The 21,746-nt window shown below is 31.2% G+C and overlaps 1 protein-coding gene across 1 annotated transcript in view; it reads right to left on the reverse strand.

Moving 5' to 3' along the window:
* LOC123016311 (guanylate cyclase 32E) overlaps positions 1–21,746 on the reverse strand; it is a 65,640-nt gene that overhangs the window by 7,771 nt on the left and 36,123 nt on the right. Inside the window, exons 3-10 of the mRNA XM_044416627.1 lie at positions 12,812–12,994; positions 11,813–11,930; positions 3,156–3,305; positions 2,985–3,093; positions 2,843–2,927; positions 1,154–1,306; positions 915–1,076; positions 686–864 (exon numbers count right to left, since the gene is read on the reverse strand). Of these exons, the coding sequence (XP_044272562.1) occupies positions 686–864; positions 915–1,076; positions 1,154–1,306; positions 2,843–2,927; positions 2,985–3,093; positions 3,156–3,305; positions 11,813–11,930; positions 12,812–12,994 (1,139 nt within the window). The remainder of the gene's footprint in view (positions 1–685; positions 865–914; positions 1,077–1,153; positions 1,307–2,842; positions 2,928–2,984; positions 3,094–3,155; positions 3,306–11,812; positions 11,931–12,811; positions 12,995–21,746) is intronic.

Here is a 21,746-nt window from a genome sequence, read left to right on the forward strand (position 1 = left end):
GAGATTAAACAGGAGTATTTTTAATTTTACAAGTTTGCCGCAGAAATAATCAAGGTAACATTTACTTAATAGTTCAAATAAGTTTTTGGTGGAAAAATATTTTTTATACAAAATTGCTTTAAATCATATTCTTACATCATTTATTACGGCAACTGTATTCCAGAGCACTTATGAACGTATTGAATTGTACTGAAAATTTATTTAGCATCTTCTTTAATATGGATTAGAGTTTATCTTGTTGACCTTTGACATTATCTCCTCTTCAATTTTTATATGCGCTGGGTGGGCGCTGCGCCCACCTGTCAAGTTTAAATTATGAATTTCATTTTTATTTCCCCGCATCGAATTTTCTTTACTCTTGAGACTATAATCTCGTTTTTTTGTTACTTTATTTTAATGTACCATCGATGGACATAAAAAACTGGGACAAGCACGAAGTCAAAAAATCAAATAAAGTTATAAAAATTATGGCGAACTATTGTCAGAGACATCAAGTTACATTTCAGGTACTCCATCTCGAAGGCATTGTTTGCTTTCGATAAAAGAGTTAAAGTGCCAATTTTTTTAGATGCCAATTAAAAAGGTTGATACACAATGAACAAATTTTGGATGTCCCAGTTTTTTATATTCACCGACTATACATATTAATATTAAACCAAAAATAAAATATGTATTTAATACTTACTTTACACAAAAAAGTATTCCGATAAGAATAATGAGGGACATTAAAGACACACTTGCGAGGAACCGCCAGTCGATTTTATAGATACATTTCTCACCGTTGAAACCACATAAAGGTTCTGCCCTGGGCAGCTTTCCACCTACCCATTGGATCGGGCGATCGACGTCTAGGTATCGGAATTCCTGCAACAGAACCAAAATTATCATGAAAGAATCTCTTTGAACAAATTTACCCTTACGGGGAGTGCTGATGGTACGTTACTTCCATTGGACTTATACTGAAAATAACCCACTGGTTGCATGCTCATCCGCAGCGTTCCATTCATTTCTTGGTCGTCAAGCAAGGCGACTACTGTAAAGTTTCCTTCTGCATCACCATTCCCATCGATGAAAACCTGAGTAATTTAACATTTTTTAGATTATATTTCGGTCCAGAATGTGTTAATTCTAGTGAAAGAGTAAACGATCGTACATCATATCCTTGTATAGAATGATAAGATCTATTGACTATTCGACGGAGAACTGCTGTTCCATTCCGTGGATCTTCGTTGTTTTGAAAGACTTCAGTCAAAGCTCGAGCAAAAATCATAACGGCGTCGTATAAATAAGCTGCTTGGATAGGGACCTAAAATATAAACAACTTTACTTATTTCTTGCCTGGGTTATCAAGTTTTGTCATTTTTACACGTCGTATACAAAATCTTTAAAAAATTCATATTTCAAAAAGTAAACAGTGGTAAATATATACGGCTATTTAGTTGACATTGAGATGTATTAGATTGCGTTTGTGATTTACATATTGGCCGTGTGTCGTTCAGTACTTTTCGTTATACTAAAAGACTTTGGTAAAATTATTATTATTGAAAATCATAATATCAAACTTGACGCAAGTAGTGTACTTTTTGTATAACAACATGCGTACCAACGTCCGCTAATAGCTTTTAACGGCCTAGGCTGTTATCGTTGCCATAACAGGCATGAAGACAGTACGAATAAAATCCAATAACTATCAAGTATCACGAAAAAATAATATTAAGCTGCTCGGTGTAGTACTTTTTGAATACATACTTTTTTTACTTATTTTGATTTATGTTTTTTTTTTTAGGTAATTACGTTAGGAAAACGAGACTTTCGTTCACAAATGACAGAACTCCAAATGTCATTGTTATATCATGAAAAAAAGTACTATTATTCATTAATTTTCTTTATTATTTATTTTTACAAGTCACAGCATGTTTATTTATTAAAAAAAAACGACGCAAAATATCAAATATTTGTGCATACACGTATTTAGAAAAACATGTTCTATTCAAATTTATATCCAAACATACATATATTGTCCTGTTAAAAAAAGACAGTTGCCTATCGTTATTTTGACACATGTAATTTGTACGCCAGTTTGACAGAGGCATTTAATGTATAACTCAAAAGAAATCATTCTGGTGGTGTTAAAGATTCTTTGCTTCAAGTTACGGTGTGGCAAATGGGCTTCTGTAGTTCTGTCCAGCAGTGGGACAGCACTAAATAAATAAATAAATTCACGCATTAATGAATTCGATTGACGAGCTGGTAGGTGGCTGGAGAATCTGTGAATTTTTGCTGGAAATTTTCCAACAAATTGTAAGTGAAAATGACCATTCACTATTTTCGTCTTGTACAGCATTTTTGTAATAACTTGCAACAATAAAAATTTCTGCTCTAAAGTGAACATTATTTCACTCAAAATGAATAAAACGAACTTGTCAAAGTTTCCGCTGACATTTGAAGTTGCCATCTGAAGGATGTTAATCACCGCCTACTCTAATTTTATTTTTTTGATCGCATTGTACTTACTTAATTAAGCCGATTTAGGTTTAAATAATCGATGGTCTTATTTACAAAACATTGCGTCAATTTAAAAAAATGAAGAAAATGAAAGTCAAAACAACATGGCCAACAAACAGCAAATCAAGCACAATTTGCCAGACGCGCCTAAGGCTTTCCGCCAATCGCACAACCTCTTACGTTATTTTCATATTTTCACACGTGTGGATAGGAGAATAATCGATTCGTTTGATATCGTCAACTTTCGTAGGTAATTCGGTGTATCGAAACAGTTATTTTCGTATAGGGTCGTGGGAAACATAACATAAAAAGCAGTAATGAAAAATTAATTTCTTACCGATATACTATCAAAAATCTTATGGTGGTATGGAACACAAAAAGGTGGTTTGGCTGAAGAAGCTTTAATCTTTTCACATACATACCTAAAACAAAAGGAGGCTTGTAAAAGATTTAAAAAAGTTATCAGTTTTTTAACTTACTTATACTTTGGGTTTCTTGGATGAGACGGCGTGAGTTTGAGTACTGATCTAAAACCCATTACGTCACTGACGTTACCCCACGTTTCATTCAGAAAGGGATCGAGATAATCTGCAGCACAATTTGTGGTAAAACATGAATAGAATGCAGTCACAAATTTAAATTAGCTTTACCTCTTCGCATGATTTTGATTCTTCGGTTGGGGTCGTATATTTCGTCGTCAACGGAAATCACCACGTAATCCCCCGTGTCCAGAAGTTTACGCCGTTGTAAACACTTGATGAAGTCTATTAAGGCAATATGCTCACCGACGAAAACATAGACTAAAAAGAAAGGAAAAAGATATTACATTTCCTTCAGTTTTTAAAATGATATTTTGTCCGGGGTGAAAGTCGTAGGTGGTTCTACAAGTAATTGAAAAACTTGATGAAAAGTTTGCAATTATGAAAAATGCACATAAAAGGTAATCCGAGAGATAAAAATTGTGTCGTTTCAAAAATTAATAATTCATTTACGGTTGAACGTTTTTAAACTCTCGAAAACACTTTTCCTTCTGCGGAAAAACAAAATGATGTAAGAAAATTTGATGTGCCCTATTATTATGGATGTTAAAGATGTAGGCCAAGGATACTGGTTATAATAGAACAGAATTTTCCGGGTTAAGCAAAAATTCTGCAAAAAAAAAACAATGCAGTGTTTATACAAAATAAAAATATTGTCTATTTTTTATTATATGCGCGTGGATCAATTGGTCATTCCAACAACGTTTTTATATCTCTTTTCAACATTTGTAAATACAAATAGCCTCGTTGCTCTCTCGCTATTATCGTATCAACAAGAAATTACTCCCTAGGATTTTGGGATATTTGTGAATAGGTTGCCATAAATTTGATTAGGTTGGTTTTTAGTAACAAACAAAAGATATCGTAACCAGTGTCAAAATTTAGCTTAAGTCGCCTGTCAGCTTGTATGGAATTCAGTTGATAGTTGACAGCAGGTTGACAGAAAACGTCAACCGTCAACTACAAGGGGTAACCAACTCTAAGCATTCAAAATTACTTCTGAAAATTCTAGTTACAAACAACATGAAAAACGTAATTTTCCTAAAACGTCAAATCCTAGGTGGTAATTTCTTGTTGACAAATCTATACGTATTTACGTAAGGTCGGTCACGTTATTTCACTTTAACAAATGCGATTAAAGTAACGCAGAGCTAGTGACGTATGTACAGTCGAACAAAGTGAAAATGACGCCGTAAGCAATAAACCAGCCACTGCTGTGGATGCCGACCCTTCTAACCACAAGCAGGCAGGGTGGTAAAGTATCGCATTGTAAACTTGACGTAGTTTTAAGATAAATTCCTTTAGGACCCGGTTTACAGAAAGCGAAATGAAAATTTAATTCAGAACTAAACTAATTCGAATTAAGTTGCCATTTATTTTGAATTGACAAACATCTAATTAATTAGATGAAAAATAAAAAATTTAACAAACCATTTCTTAAAGAAAAATATAAAATATAAAAATTATATATTAAATATAAAACAAATCATTAATAATAATTTTTTTAACTGTTTTTTCAAGATAAAATTAAGTTAATCGCGAATTAAAATTTAATTGGTATTAACACGTTCTGTAAATCGGCCCTAAGTTTTCTATTAGTGTTGTAATTGTAATTGAAAACGAATCAAAATTATTTATTTAACCAGGAAAAAAACCGCTAAATTATTTGAAATATTTTAGTTCTGATACAAAACTAATTTTTTGATAATTGTAATTCTTTTAAATTAAATAAAAATGTTTAGTTTTTTTAAATAAGCATCTTAAGGAAAAACTATTTCTTAAACAAAATTGTGGATTAATAAGATGAAATTGACAAAAAACAAATTATTATTAATGTAATACATTTTACATGTTTTTGTTTTCCAAAATTAAAATAAGTAACATAATTTTTGTACGAAATAGGCTTTCTCTATTTTAAACTTGATTTTATGTAAAACAATAATGTTTTAAATGATTTATAAAATAACTTTATTTTGGAAAACAGTTAAAAAAATTATTAAATTAATAATGATTTGTTTTTTCGTCAATGTCATCAGTAATGTATAATTTTTTTCAAAATGGTTTGTTAAATGTTTCATTTAACTTTTCCATTTAACTTGACGTTGGCAATGCACAATAAAGGCGACTTAATTCGAATTAGTTTAATAATTGTGAACTAAATTTTCATTTCGCTTTCTGTAAACGGCTCCTAAAGGAATTTATCTTGAAGTGTTCTTGATTCACACTTCCCCCACTCCACTCATCTCCACTTGCATTCTCTAATCTATGTCCCCCACCAGCAAATAAAAAATAGACTTTATGTCGTCTACATACGGGCTATGTTGCCATGGTGGTAAGACTTATTACACTTGCTGCAAATGGGAAACAAAATTTTCGTTTTATGTAGGATATTCTTCCACAAGAAAATCACTACAGCATCAAGTAAATATCACCCGACGTCTGAAAAGTTCGTGTAGTATTTTTCTACCATAGGTTGCAAGTGGATGCATGTTTTGATGAGTTACTTTAACAATTGATTGCTAATGGTTATGAAGCCTTATAGAGTTTCGTAAATGACCTCTTTAATAAATAAAATAGTACGTAATAGGTGTTTGACCGTATTTTCCTTTTTATTTGAGTTTTTAATTAACTCTAGAGATAAAGCTTAGCTGCTCGCGTTTCTTTATTAATCCTTCCATTTTAATAATATGCTTACTTTAATCTTTTTATAAAGGCCAGTAGGCATTTAGGGTACATACCTATTATTTGGGACTCTTACCAAACGCTTCAATTTTTACAAATACCTACACTCAAACACTGGCTTTTAAAAGAATGGTTTCTTGATTCATACTGTTTATTCCAGACTTCTAAAAGAGATGCCATACCATACGAATTGAATAAAAACTATAAGGTTTAAAATAAGTGTCATTCTTAGCATGATGGCATGGATTTACAGCCTTAATTTTTCAAGAGAGCACCAGAAAACTTAAACATATCCACAAATTGAAAAGGCGTAATTTCTTCTTTTCTTATTATCGTCTACGGAAAAAATAACATTTTTAAAAAGTTCAAATAATGCACAATGTAGTGGATGGCACTGCGTTCGGCAAAACAAACATTCCGATTCGCCACATAAACTTATCACTATCACTCCTAATAACATATTATACTATTTTCCTTATAAAATCAATGTTTACATACTTTTTTACATAAAGTCCATTTTTTTTTATTCGCTGCTGGGGGAAATGTGAAGCAAAAACGCGACATGACTTCCGCTGTTTTTGACATTTGACATTTTGGTACTTAAGTCAAAAATTAAAGTTTCTTCCTGACATTAGATTTATATTTATAAGACTTAAATTACGATTGTTATTATGATATATTGAATACAAATATTAGCCTTAAAACAGTTTTCCTCATTACAAATACCTACTTGACGCCAAGATACATTTGACGTATGTCACTAGACCTGCCTTACTTTAATCGCATTTGCTAAAGTGAGATAAATAGCGTGACCGACCTTACACAAATACGTAACCACAGAGCAACGAGGCTGTTGCCAACAAATGTTGAAAAGAGGTAGCCATAAGTACATCTTGCGAATTATTAAATGATCTACACGCATATAATATGTATGTACGTATAATAATAAAACGGACTGTACATGAATTATTTGAAAACATGTTTCTATAGGTACTTATAACCATTACTACTAAAATAACAAATTAACTGTTTAAAAGTTTGTTTTTATATTAAAAACTTCTTCACAGGTATTGTACCCTCTCAACTTTTTCTTCGTTCTGATACAAATTAACAAGTCGACGTATGAATTTTAGAGCTTGAAAACTAATGCATTATCCTTTTGAAATAAAGAAGCAAGTGGGAGTGCGAGACCAGAAAAACATGAAGAAGTACGCAAGCTTTTTTATTTACTTTAATGCAAAATTAATAGAAAAATGTACTTTTTAGAAAGGGAGTCACGTTATGTTGAAATTAGTTGATATTATTGACAAACCACATGATTCCTCAAAAGACCAGTCCACAAATTCACCGAAAAGCGTTGCTGAAATGCCCTCGGAATTAAAACATTTGGATTTTCTTAAGTAGTCACTGAAATCAATGTTATTTCCGGCATCAAAAATGCAAATTTTTCGTAACAATACAAACATCGCAACATTCTTCTGGATTTTTTTAATGAAAAAGCAACCAAGGGGTTATAGTAAGCTCATGTGAGTGGAAGAAAACAATAATGAATTGTAATTTGCGAAATTTTGAGGTTAGAATTTCTCTACTGGGCAAAAATGCCTAAATACGAGAGTGAAAGAACAATACCTGTGAAGAAGTTTTAGAGAAGTCCGTTCATCAGGAATTTCCAGAATGTTTGGGAATCGTGTTTTCAAAATAAGTTTTGATAATCGTTGATAATAATTAACGATTCTGTCTCATTATACTCGTGTACCTACAACCTTTTCAGGGAGAAAAATTCGAGAAAAATACTGGAAACTAGCAGGTTATGTCACTCACAAATGTGAAAATTACAGTAGACCAGCTATTTATTGAAAGTACTATTTATTGGTACTATTTTTGTAACCTAGCAACGGATATAATTTTTCAATTACACCTTGATGAGTTGCGCTTCTGGGATTGGTGAATTTAAGAGTCTAATAACTTTCCTATGCAAGCAAACAATACTTCTTCGGCTCACGTTTTGGCGACCTATTGCCGCTGGCACTTGACATTTTTCTCTAGGGCGCGAGTTCTGGCGCAGCCTGTATAATTAATGTATTTCTGATGATTGAGACGAGTGATTTAGTTAATTTTTTGTGTAAAGGTCTATTTTTTAGGGCTTAACAATATATTATTTTTCATCTTCAGCAAATTATATTAACACTAATTGAGTCTTCACCTTTTAAGTTATCTAAATTTAAAATCCTTTGGCAAATAACAAAGATATTAGACCCAAAAGTTTAACATGGGACAGTTGACATAGTTGACAGATTGAAAGCTGCCACCGCCTGCAGCATCAATGCGGATTATGGATTATGGCGTTTATAGTTTTCTTGAAAAATTGCCAAAATTATTTTTATCACTTATTATGGGTCGCAAACAAGTTGTGGAAGTCAATGGATTTCAATCAAAGCCTTTTGTAGCTGATAGTGGAGTGGTTCAAGGTTGGAACCTGGACCCAACACTATTTTTATTGTATATAAATAATGTTAAAGATTTATTAAGTTCCAACTTGTATATTTATGCTGATTAAATTGGCAAGAGTCATTAACAGTGAGGATGACTGCAAAAAATTACAGTATGACCTAAATTTCTTAGTTTCTTGGTGCTTGGAGAATAAGTTGACGATTAACATAGATAAATTCAAGTTCATGACCTTTACTAGGAAAAATGCCACAATCAATTTTAATTACACAGTATTAGAAAATAACTTACAAAGATGCTTTACAGTCTTTGGGGGTTATACAGAGTGTTTCACACAACTTTACGAGGCTTGCGCCTAATGTACGCACCCAAATATACAAAAGTCACAAAACACTGGATACAAAAAATATACATTTAATTATTTAATTTTTGGGAACCCATGACAGTAGTTGTCAAACTAATCATTGTTTTATTAATAGTCATAAACTGCAGTTTTTCAGAAACAATTATCATTTCTTCTATTAAGAGATGACACGAATATGATTCTAGTTTATCTATTTTAATCACTAACTCACTAAAAACGTTGTAATTTTTTAAACGATGAACAAACTAGAGAAGATTATCCAATTTTTCAAAATTTGTAATCGAGTTCCTGTCGGAATATGTATTATTGATTTTGATAATGGGTTTTATCTTCGTAACACAAACACATTCAAAAATATTTCTTGTATTAAAAAACTGTACCATGCTTTTGTAAAGGAGTCATCAGTGTTCGTCTTATAATATATACAGGCTGCGCCAGAACTCGCGCCCCAGAGATAATTTTCAAGTAAGGTAAGATACCAAGAACATGAAAAAAATGTTTAAAAAATTCTTTCTTTCAAAAAATTTTGACATTTATTTTTTGACATTTGACATTTTTTATGTCTATTAAATGATACTGATAATCTTGTATAAGTTTTTTTACAATTATTTAGTAAAGGTACAAAAATTTTGCCAATAAAAGCCACAAATAACATTGAACAGAGTTACAATTTATGATACAGCTTCCTTGTTTCCTCTTTTAATAGCCTATAGCAAAATAACTTGGAAAATTATTTTTCCAACAGAAATTAATAGAGTCAAAGTGCAAACTTTAAACTCTCATAACTTCGAAATTTTTATAGATAAAATTTTTTTAACTTTTTCTCCATGTTCCTGGTATCTCACTTTATATGACAGTTTTCTCTGGGGCGCGAGTTCTGTATAGTGAGATGATTAAAAACATTCAGAAAAAGTTTTGTAAATATCTTTATAAGATGGCAGATGGCCTCCAAGACACTATCCTTACAATCAGCTTTTAACAGAATTTGAGTTGAAACCTCTGTCTCTCTTCGTAGAATTGTTCATAGTCAGGTGTTTTTGTATAAGCTCGTCATCGTCAATAATGTCATTAACTGTTCTTTCTTGCTCTCGTGTTTGTGTTTTAATGTCAAACGTGTAAGTAAACAGTAAAATTTCTGCATGCTTCAAAAATCCTTTCCCAGGAGCACGTGCAAGCTTCACAACTTTTTTCTATCCAAGTTATAAGCTTGATTTTTTTTAAACGATAGGTTCTATAATGAAGCACATTTCAAAAATATTTTTATTTAATTTGTATAATTGTAATTTTGTAATTGTAATTGTAATTTTTGTTACATTTTGAATTCGCCACTAAATTGTCGATATACCTAACGCACCCAGTTTCTTAGAATTATCTGCAATAGTTTTTGACTTATGACAATTTATGTGTCAAAATAGCGCCGTGCATAGATCCACAGTAAAATTCATAATATGAACTATTCAAGATAACGTAACCCATTTTGTTCCAGTCCATTCCTTAAATTTTAGCGCATCTTTTGAGATACAGTCGAACTCTGAGTCCATGTCGCCTACTACGATTTTTTGAAAGTGACAAATTACAAATGGCAATAACCTGACTTTTTCAAATACAACACACCCTATGTTTTATTGCATCATTGCATGGCAATTTTTATGAGCTTTTTGTCGATATAGGGTTTGTGAGATTTCTTCAAAATGAGAAACGTTGATGTTTTTTTTTCATACAATTCTGAAAAGAATATGTTTCAACAAAATGAAATTGTAATAGAAACAAGAGTAAATCACAAAGGAAACAGTTTTAATAATCTTTATAAAGAACAGGAAAGGATAATTGAAAGGAAACAGTATAAAAATTTTGAGAAAGTTCTAGTTATAGAAAATGCTCAAATAAGTCACTATCATGTTCTACACAATCTGCTAGTCTTCTAGTAAATGAGGTCCGAACTTTAGAAGGCGTTGATTCCTCTGTTAAATGGAAGGCTTGAGGCTTCTGTCAAAATTTACGACAGTGGCCTATTACATTCCTTATTTCCGAAAAAAATCAACATTTGTTATTTTGCTACAAATTTTACAAAGTTACAAAGTCAAGTTAGCACCCCTAATATAATTTCAATCATGGAATCCCTATCATCGCTGTGCAAAATTCAAAACCTAGTGTGTAAAATTGTGCAAAATTATTGTATTATTTATATTTAAAAATTCTAATTGGGGGTGCTAATTTCACTAACCCATTTCTTGAGGTCACTTTTGTTATGATTTTTTACGAAATCTATAGGACAAATGATTTCCGAGGTACAGTCGCTAGCTGACCTTATTGGGACACTCGTTATATTTATACATCATTCTCGCAGATGTCTCAAAAATAATTGAAAGAAATAAACCTATAGTTTCAATGCAACAAGTAGAAACTCATTAATTGTTTGTTTTATTTAAAAACGTTTCATTTCATTCTAAAGAGACAGCTGAAGTGCAAGTGTCGTATAGTTACTATAGAAATGCACAAATACCATGCAATTTTCCACAATACAATATTACAAGTGACTGAGAATAAATTAAAATTGTTTGACAAAACTTTTCAAAAATGTGTTGCCAAACAGTTGCCCTAAAGCCCGCTTTCTATTTAAAATAATGAAGTTTATACCCACTTCCAGTGTATTCGGACGAGCCGCTATTAATGTGCATCGAAGTAGTCGTTGAAAGAGATCATTTTAAGGTAGCAACCATGCGAAAATTCAAACAATCCTAACCTCTATCATCCCTAAAAATTATTTTTTCAGATAAATGTGTGGGTACCCCACCAAAAAAATAATTAAAATTAACAACGTAATTAACATAGGATAGCAAACATCGATTTTTGTCATTATTGATGTGATTAAGTTTGTGCTGAATGACATTGACACTTTTTGTGTGAATCGGCCTTTAAATTAAAGATGCATTTAGATTTAGACTGCTACAACCTACTTGATGTCTAGCCGCCGGAACAGTCTATATAAATTTCTGGGAAAATGTGTGCTTGTCATTGATACAATCTAACTCTCGTTATACTTCAATTAATTCCGCGGTTATGTGGTAAGTAGAAAATTCTCACTATAAGTTTGTTTTGATTGACTAAAACTTACACAAATGATTGAAACAGAAAGTTTCCATTGGTTTCTGGAAACGTAAAAAAATAAGAAATTATATTTTTCAATGTTACCAACGTAAGTTCAAAGTCATAGGCCATTTTGGTTTAAAACGTAAACAAAAATAAAAAATGTTAATAAATAATTTTAGCTTACCTCGTGTTTTCATATATGTATCCGCAACAATGTTATCCATCTGCTCAATGTAATGAGGTATGTAGTCTGAATACTGCTTTATATCAGTAACAGTTAGTCCGTGAATGATGGAGAGCTCCTGAAATTCAAAATTGTATCCAGATATACAGGGTGTCAATTTTAAAAGTTGCAATCGGCAATATTTCTTGAACTGAAAAAAAAGTTATTGAGAACTTCTCAAAACCGTTTTGGTGGTTCCTTGGGGGAATCAAAATGACATGGTAACGCACCTCCACGCAACCTTGACCCCAAGATAGAATTTTTAAATGGCACTACCCTACTTCTGATACATCGTTGGAAAGCTCACAACAAGCGCTTTTTAAAAATGTCATTCAACACCTTATTTGATAAAGACGTTTTCTAATTATTCAAAAACAAAGACTTTTTTACATACTCAAGAATGGGTGGAGGTGCGTCACTTACCATATAATTTTGATTCCCCCTAGGAATCACTGAAACGGTTTTGAATAATTCTCAATAACTTTTTCAGTTCTAGTGATATCGCCGATTACAACTTTTAAAATTAATACACTGTATATATTTGTGTTATAGACCTTTTTACGGTAGCGATGTTTACGCGTTGATTCAGAAAAAAACACGATTTTTATTTAAATTTCAATAGAAAATCCGTTCGACAACCTTAATTATAATGTCACAGGATCAAGCAACACACAATCGTAATTAACTTTTCCAATAAAAACGTTTAACAAGACGAGGTTATTCACATTAATATATTGACAGATCTATCAGAAGCAGAATATCGTTGCTGCCACCAGAGTAAATATTTTCTCGTGGAAGTTTGATAACTTGTGCACACCAATTTTTTTTTGGTAAATATAACGTGAAATTGTTGAGATAAAGTAATCGAAAATTATGGAGTCGACGTTATTATACATTCAAGATAAGTAAACAATGCGTGCCTCGTAAATGTAATGGTGTTTACATTCAGGATACACCCACCTCGATTGCCTCCTGGACTTCGGTGGCAGAAGCTGGATGCGTGCCAGAGACAACCACGAAGCGATGCCACTGGAAAGCTCTTAATAAAGCCACGACGCTTTTAGATACTTTGCTAGATGGTGGCAGAGTTCTAGCGAAAGTAAAGAACACCTTTTTGTCAGAGACACGAGTATCGCTGCATTTCTGAAAGCAAACAAATTGTATTCGTTTTAATTTTTGAAGTTAGAAAAGAAGTAGAATGAGGGAGAGAAAAATGTCAACGTAACACAGAAAAATATTAGTTTGATTTTTACAGAAAACTGCCCCATACCAGAAAACATTTACTAAATTTAATCTCTTTTTTAATATTAGAACAACTTTGTTAGTTAGTTTCTCTTTATTCTGTTTTAAGTAATTGTAAGAACGTTTTTGTCCACGCCTTTGTTATAATATGAGTACAACATTTTAATTGTGTTACTGCAATTACATAGGATGGTTTTGAAATAATAGGCAAAATTTTACAGTGTGATAGATCAAAGCAAACAGAACAGAAAATAAACTGTTACTTACTTAACTCGCTATCACAAAGTTTCTCATTACAATTGTGTTAATTTTATTTTTCGAGTAACATTTATTTTAATGTATTTTTTTACAAAATATTCTTGGAAAATGATTTTTTCAATTCAAATATTAGTCTGCAACGTTAAAATAAAGTCTAAGGAAACGGATTTTTTAAAACAGCGAATAATATTACGAGTATACAGCAAGTTATATGCAAATTGTATTTAATCTGAGTAATGGTGCGCCTTACAAAAAAATTAATAAGATATTTTTATTCTATATATCATGACCTAACATCCTGTAAAATTTCGTATATTATTTCAAAATCAGTTACTGTATCCTTAAATCACTGCTTTTCTAAATAAAGTTGGCCGCAAAATACCATTTTTATTAATTAAATTAAAACGTCCAGTTCTTCAATACCATAAACCAAGCCGAAAATAAAAAATTGTCGTGGACAAAGTTTAGTATTCTACTTTTATACAGGGTGTTTCGTTTTTATTGTTACAAATTTAAATAGGTGATAGAATATATATTTTAAGACAAAAGTTTCCTATGAACATGTATAAAAATGTTATGTAAGACAGCTACACCCCCTGAAAGAAATGCGTTTTTTAATACAGTTTTTCCACTATTGCAGAATGGATAAAATTACAAAAGTTGATACAGCTGATAATCTTTAAACACCTGAGATTTTTTTATGGTTTGTAAGACAAACTGTAAACTGATTTTACTCAAAAACGGTAAGTTATATCGAAAAAACGCAAGAGACCTTTGAAACTATAGAATTTAAAATTTTGTGGCTGAAAGTAGCAAGAACCAAACGCCAAAATAGTTAGAGTAATTCTTACCCTAAACCCCCCCAGTCTAGTACGCCCCTGAATAAAAATTTCGACATTTTATTCTTGAATTCGTTTGGGTGTATAAAGATTATAAGTTGTACAAAATTTTGTATTTTGTATTTGTCTTTTCTACGTTATTTGATTCCGACAACAAAATTATGTAGGTAATATACGAATATTAAAGAAAGGAAAAAAAAAGTATGAAAATTAAAAGTTTGATTAAGAACGAAACACAAAATTGTTATCTATTAAATACTAATATAATATAATACTACTTATACTCATAATCTGACAAATTTATAATTTTGTCATCGGTACTTGAAGCAACAATATTTTTTTTGGGTACATACACTGGCCGTCTTGTCTTGTAAATAATAATAGTAACGGGTGTTATTTTTGCGTTAAAGCTATCCATGAAAGTTTGATTGTGAACGAACCATCGTATTAAAAGTTATTAATTAATCTGACATTTGACACCTCACCGGGTGTATTAAAAATTGTGTCCGTTTATAACTCCGCCAACTATGACGCCAAATTTAAATAAACACCCGTTATATTATGTTATTAGGAGTAAAAGTGATAGTTTATGTGGCGAAACTGAACGTTTATTTGGCCAAATGGAGTAAGGCAAATGATTCAGTTGAGCCACATAAACTCACTTTTACTCCAAATAACATATACTATAGAAAAATCGTTCTTTTAAAACATACTAAAAATTTTATGACACATTATAAGGGATTAACCAAACAATGGCTTAAATTTGCAAGTGTTGCTGCAACCACCAGAACAAAACAGGGCCGTATTTAAACCAAAGTAGTGGTAGAGTTTTACCAAGCTATTACACTAACCGGCAAAATTATCGCTTCACATGGGAAAAGTGATTTTTTATTCAAATAATGTTTAAAAAAATAAATACATCAAAAATTAATTAATTAACGTAAAGTTTACGACTTAAACTTCAACAATTAAACTACAATTTAATGATTGTCAAAAGAAACAAAAAAGCGAATTTCGTGCGGATAACTTCTTTAGTTTAGATAAGCTGTTCTCACATTCGGAGGCAACCAATAATACCTAGTATTGCCTCTTCAAACCTTGAAAGAAGTTCAATTTGTTATTGTTGTTTCTCCGAAATTAAAGGTTATTTTGATAATTTGACCCTTATTACTGAGTAAATAAAGAATCTACACCAATTGTTTTTGAAAAATCCATAGTCCACTGAGTTTCTTGATAATGCTACTATCCTATATCATCAATTTTAGTACTATTTTCACAACCATTTAGCCATTTTAAATCTTAAAATTTAAGCGATGCGATAATCATGCCGGTGTATAAAAATAAATAGCTTGTTATTAACCACCTGGCTTTTTTAAGTTTCTTAAAATACTTGATTTAATAACATCAAATATTTTAAGTATTTTTGACAAAAAGAAAGTAAATAATCCGGCCCTGTTAAAAACTGATCTGTTTCTCTGGTTTCTCGGTCCGTGTGGGTTCCACTGGTTTATGATATGTTTACCCTCTAGTTTACTCTTAACAATACCGCATTTAACTTAAAAGTAATAAAAATTTTAATGGGTCTAAGCAAAACGTCTTTTCTGTATTTTATCCACTAGTGGAATAAAGTAACTTTATTCCACTGTTAGTAACCAGCGCACCGCGTAACAGCTTACTAGGTTTAAGCGAAAGCACATTTGGTGTGACATTTAAACGTCAATTTAATTTTTTATTAAATTTGGAATAATTTGGGCCTGTAATTGTGGATAAAACGTTATATTGCAGTCGTGTGTTAGTCGCGTTTTATCCACTTAAGAAAACTAATCGCTCGAACTGACGTTCTCGCGGTTAAACATTCTTGCGTGGATAAAACGCTACCTAACACACTCTTACAATAAATAACTATTTTTAAATGGCATACTATAATTTTTTGTGCTTATTATAATGCCTTTTTAGTTATTTACATATCCCCAAATTGTCTTTCAAATCAGTTTAGACATTTTATAAAAAAATTAAAAAAACGGTTTTGCACCTTTACTTTTAAAAATTAATAAAAAATACAAATAGTGCCCTTTTGATAAAATTAATACTAGGCGCTGATTAAATAAAGTCTAACAATTTTGTTAATCATGTTTGGTTTATTCGAATTACTACAGGCTGTTCACAATTTACTATCAAACTTTCCAAAGTTAAAAGCTTTTTAATTTTCTTATTTTAAATTAGAACCTCTATTTATTTTTCTATCATTCGAAACAAAATTAAAAAACAACTATTTTTCAAACTCAAACCTTATTTCAAATCTTAACACATTCAAAGTTATTTGCCAAAAGCTCGTTTTGTTAACTATTTTAATAAATAACAGTCCATTTTGGCGTTAGAAGTTTGAATCATTGTTAGCTTCGTGTTACGAGTATTATTTATTTTGACCTGTGTACAGTACTATTTTATTGCGCGATTAGACTCTATTCGATTATTTACTACGTCTGTTTCCAAGACAGTAAGTTGTATTTACTCGTTGCTATCCCAAACTCGTCGGTAAGTGTTTTGTTTTTTGTTGCTAAGTCGGTAAGCATTCAAAAATGTTGTTGAATGAACATTTTTTAGATATTTTATTTAAAAAAACTAACAAAAATCAATCTCAGACAATAATTGGAGTCGTCACTTCGCTCCTGCTCCAAACAATTGTCTTCGATTGGTAAAATGTCCTTACCGTTCTTGATGCTTAATATACTATTATCATGAAGTACAACTAAGAAAAGCTTGTCGATATAATTTTCATATTAAGAGAATGCGATAGAAGTTGTTTTTTGGCAAATCACTGACTTTAGATAGTCTACATTTCCCGTTGGTACAAACCTCTCTAATAAGTCTTGCATGCTTTTTTGTCTGGACAGCGTAGTTCCGGATAACGCTATGCGTCAAGTCGACTTGCCAAAAAACAGTTTCTATCGCATTCTCCTAATATGAAAATCATATCGCCAAGCTCTTCTCGATTGTATTCAGGATGAAGCTAACAATTCAAACTTCTAACATGAAAATGAGCGTATGTCAATTCGACCACGCCAGTATGGGGTGTGTAAATCCTACCGGTCAGTTCGACCACGATATTAAATTTAAAGGATTAACTTAATAAAGGAGATAGATCAAATTAGCAAAGATTAAAATCGGGTATTGGACTTGGAAAGAAAATATCAAGTAAATGTAAACTAAAACATTTTTATTTTATTTAATTTAATTGAATTTGGCAAATCATTGCTACATACTGATTTAACGAATGTAAATCTAGATATTGTTTTCACATTATATTCCAGAATTTTTTGATTAACATAATTTACTTTATTTTCAAAATTTTTCTACTTTGTGCTTCTTGATTTGACATTATTGCTAATAACAAACCGCTTCCGTCAAAGCAAACTAAAAGTCTAAAATGTGACCGTAATTGAATGTTCCAAGTTAAATTTCACCCCTATTTTAAACTACCTCTCTTTTATTGTTTATCTAAATCATAAATACAACACCAAAACCCCCTGCAGGGTATCCTCAACTTTTACGGTAAGAGGATTAAATTTATTTGGTGGTCGAATTGACCAACTCCGGTCAAAATCAACTTTTATTCATAAAAATAGTTGAAATACGAGTTATTGGCAAATAACTCAGAATGTGTTAAGATTTGAGATATGGTACAAAACACATTTTTTTGATTTTCATTTTTTCAGTAGAAGTGCCTAAACCAATTTGAAAAAGAAATATATTTTTATTACACTTAAAAAACACTTCAAACTGATCTACCAATTCGTCGTAATTAATATCATCCATTATTAAAGATCTCAATAAGATTTATTGACAAATTAGGCTTTGTCAAACTAACAATTAAACGGTATCCAAGCATATTGCTTTTTACATGAATACCTTGACAAGTAAAATCCGCCTACGATGCAATAAAATTCAAAAATTTAAATTGTTTTCTGAATGCACTATGTAAAGTAAAATATAATAAATAGTGGTTTACCGTATTTTTCATGCCAATTATTATTGTTTCGAGCAAAAAAACATAGATGTTCCATTTGAAAAACTAAATTTGGTAGCATTACCAAATACCGGATGTGCCAAAAATTTTGATGCATTATGAACTAAGAAAACGAGGAATGCGAAACGTTAGCAGGTTATAGCGGTATACAAAATTTTTGTATACAGGGTGCGCCAGAACAAGCGCCCCAGACAAAAATTTCAAGTAAGATAAGATACCAGAAACATGAAAAAAATGTTTAAAAAAATTTGACATTTATTTTTTGACATTTGACATTTTTTCATATATTTGAATGACACTGATGATATTGTATATGTTTTTTTATAATTATTTTGTAAAAGTAAAAAAAAATGCCAGTAAAAACCACAAATAACATTAAACAGAGTTACAATTTAGGATAGAGCTTCCTTGTATCCTCTTCTAATAGCCTGTAGCAAAAAAACTTGGAAAATTAATTTTCCAACAGAAATAAATAGAGTCAAAGTGTAAAATTTAAACTGTCATAACTTCTAAATTTTTATAGTTGGAATTTTTAAAAAAATTTTTTCATGTTCCTGGTATTTTACCTTACATGGCTTTTTTTCTCTGGGGCGCGAGTTCTGGCGCACCCTGTATAAACTTCTAGTCAAAAATGAGCCGTTTGTCTCTAGAGTTAATTTTGGGCAAAAACGTAATGCTGTTTTGTTCACATTAAAAGAAGTCGATATTTAAATAATTTGTATTCAAAAGAAAGCAAAAAGAATTTAATAAATGTTCAAAATTACCCTAACTTTATGTAAATTAGGCAAATTTATGCAATTTCTGAATTAAGTAAAATTTTTGATTCAATACAATTGCGGATACGGAATTTTGGACATCAAATTTATGTCAGTTCAAAAATATCAATGTAAGCCACACTTTATTGTCATTATGATTGACGTTTGAAGCTAAAATTTAAACGTTTTAGTTGACATTTAATTTTGGCGTCGATTTTCCGTAACAATAATGCGCCAATATTTAAAAAGTCAATAAACTTTATTACTTAAAAACTTTAAATGCAAGTTTAAAAGGCTAATACAGCGGCGGACACGGAATTTTGGACATAAAATTTATGTCAGTTCAAAAAATTCTAATGTAAACCTCGCTTTATTGACGCTTGAAACTAAAATATAAACGTTTTAGTTGAAATTTATTTTTGGCGTCGATTTTCTGAAACAATAATGTCAGCAGCACGTGTTTTTATATATGCTGAATAATGAAAAACGCCCCAAGCCATAACTTCATTATTTTTAAAGATATGACAACACTTCTTGGAACAAAGTTGAAGTTTTATTGTCGTCTATTGTTTGGGATAGATGCTCAATCATTGCTGCTTTCTGTTTCACCGGAAGTAACATCAATTTTAGTTTTTTAATGGAACACCCTGTATATTTTATTATTTTTGGATTTCTCATTAAATTGTTTTTCAACAAGCTTATTCACTATTATTTTTTACTAACTTTTGATTTTGGACGATTTGAAAATAAATTTAAATAAAGGAAGCTGTGGGAATTTTTACTTCAAAGCTGAGCAAACGACTAATAACAAAAAACTGTTAAATTTGATCAAAGAAGTAGATATTGTAACGTAATAATAATTCTATGACTTGAGGCGTTTTTTATAATCCAGCCTGTACACCTTATTTAATAAATTATTTTGATTTATTGTCACTTTTTCTCTAGCCGTCCGGATAAAAATTACAAAAACCAAAAGTGAGGTTAATTGGCCATAAGGCCCGTTTTACATATTTAAATCATTCCAATGACAAATCGTCCAAAATTCCGTATATGCAATTGTATTAGTGATGGAAAAAAAGACAACACAAGTTTTATACGAATAGGTACTTTAAAATTCTTGTTATTCATTATTGTTAAAATAAAAAGACGCATAAAAGTGTTTTTCTATTTCGGTGTTACAATGAGCATTTTGTGACACTGTTTTTTGGCGACATTTTATGCAATACTGTGGCCATCACTGGCCATGACGGTCGTTTTTAAGTGAGAAATTGTTGCAGTTCAATATATTTCACCGAAGCTAATGTAATGCAAGTTGGGTACCGCATACCTACGTCAAATGTCAAAAATTTTAACTGTCAAATATAATAATAAATTCAATTTTAAAAGTGCTCAATAGAAAAAATCACCGCCTCCTTAATCAAATGTATCAATATCCCGCCTGGGCACTTCGTAAAAAATGCATTGGAGCAGTGATTCCGTTTTTTTCTTAGTTACGGGGGTTACTAAGGATAAAACTGAATGATTTTTAATTATTAACGAAAAGTAACGCAATTAACAAAAGCTGGGAAGGAAGGATACAACAAAACTAGATACGCCAGGGAGAACTGACATTATGAGGTTGAACCCTTTAAGCTAAAAAAACTGGATATGTCAAAATATTTCCCCAGATTAAAGCGCCAACGGGAATCAGTTGAACTCAAAAAATGCCCAGGCGAGAAAAGGATTATTTCTATGGAGACGGCGATGGAAAAAATAGTCTGAAAAACGCGTGTTACACAATGAGAGGTTATTGTAATACCAGTGGCACGAGCCACTACACTTGTTTTTTAGTATACTATTCTTTTCTTAGAGTTTGATTTTTTCCACAGAATTAATTAGAAACTTGCGACAGTTTGGTTATTGGAAAGCTCGTTCGGGAAATCTGTTGTTATCAGCACATTTCTTTTAACATTCGTTTTAATGAAGAAGACTGCTCGTTATTAAAACCTGTCATTTTTAATTCAAAATCAAACAGCTAATTTCACAAGGGAAAATAGCCATATGTCCCTATACCCCAAAGGTAAACATATTGGATTTTTTATGTGTAATTACCACTTCATGTCACATACATAAATTATTTTTGACATAGACATAGGCTTAATTTAAAAATGTATTGGTTTTGTGACCAAACAAAGAACTCAAAATAATAGTATACAAGGTGTTAAAAAAAGATTGTAAAATATTTAAGGGGGTAATAGTATAGACCAAAATAAACAAAATATGGGTTTTCGGAGATATCAAATGTGACAATTTTTAGAATTTGTACTAGAAGCACTAATTACCCTGATGGTTCACTCCCCCCACTTTTTGATTCAAATTTTATTTTGAACGTAATTGTGTCTCCCATGCGCAATGTTAAAGCAGATATATCTCTATCCTTTTTAATCTAGTAACTTTTTAAACTTTCATGTTTGTAACACTAGTGTTACTGTCAAAAATGTCAGAGCGCGCTGCATTACCATTGGTTGAGGCTGTAAACAGTGTAAACTCTATGCTTAGGGGAGATGCGCACTATGTGCGTTTCAAGCGAGGTCACAGATTCTGAAAAAGCGACTTCAAAGGTGCCGCTTAAGAGTGAACCATCAGGGTAATCAGTGCTAGAAGCTTCTCTTTGTTTGTTTGAACAGACTGCAAATAAATATTTAAAAAAACAAATAATCTTCGAAATCGTTACTTTGTTTGTTAAGACTTATATGTTTATTTTGGTCTATACAGGGTGATTCACGAGGAATAAT

The sequence above is a fragment of the Tribolium madens genome, unplaced genomic scaffold (assembly GCF_015345945.1).
Source record: "Tribolium madens isolate multiple individuals breed KSU strain unplaced genomic scaffold, Tmad_KSU_1.1 Scaffold_1;HRSCAF=32;Tcas5.2_LG8, whole genome shotgun sequence".
NCBI lineage: Eukaryota > Metazoa > Arthropoda > Insecta > Coleoptera > Tenebrionidae > Tribolium > Tribolium madens.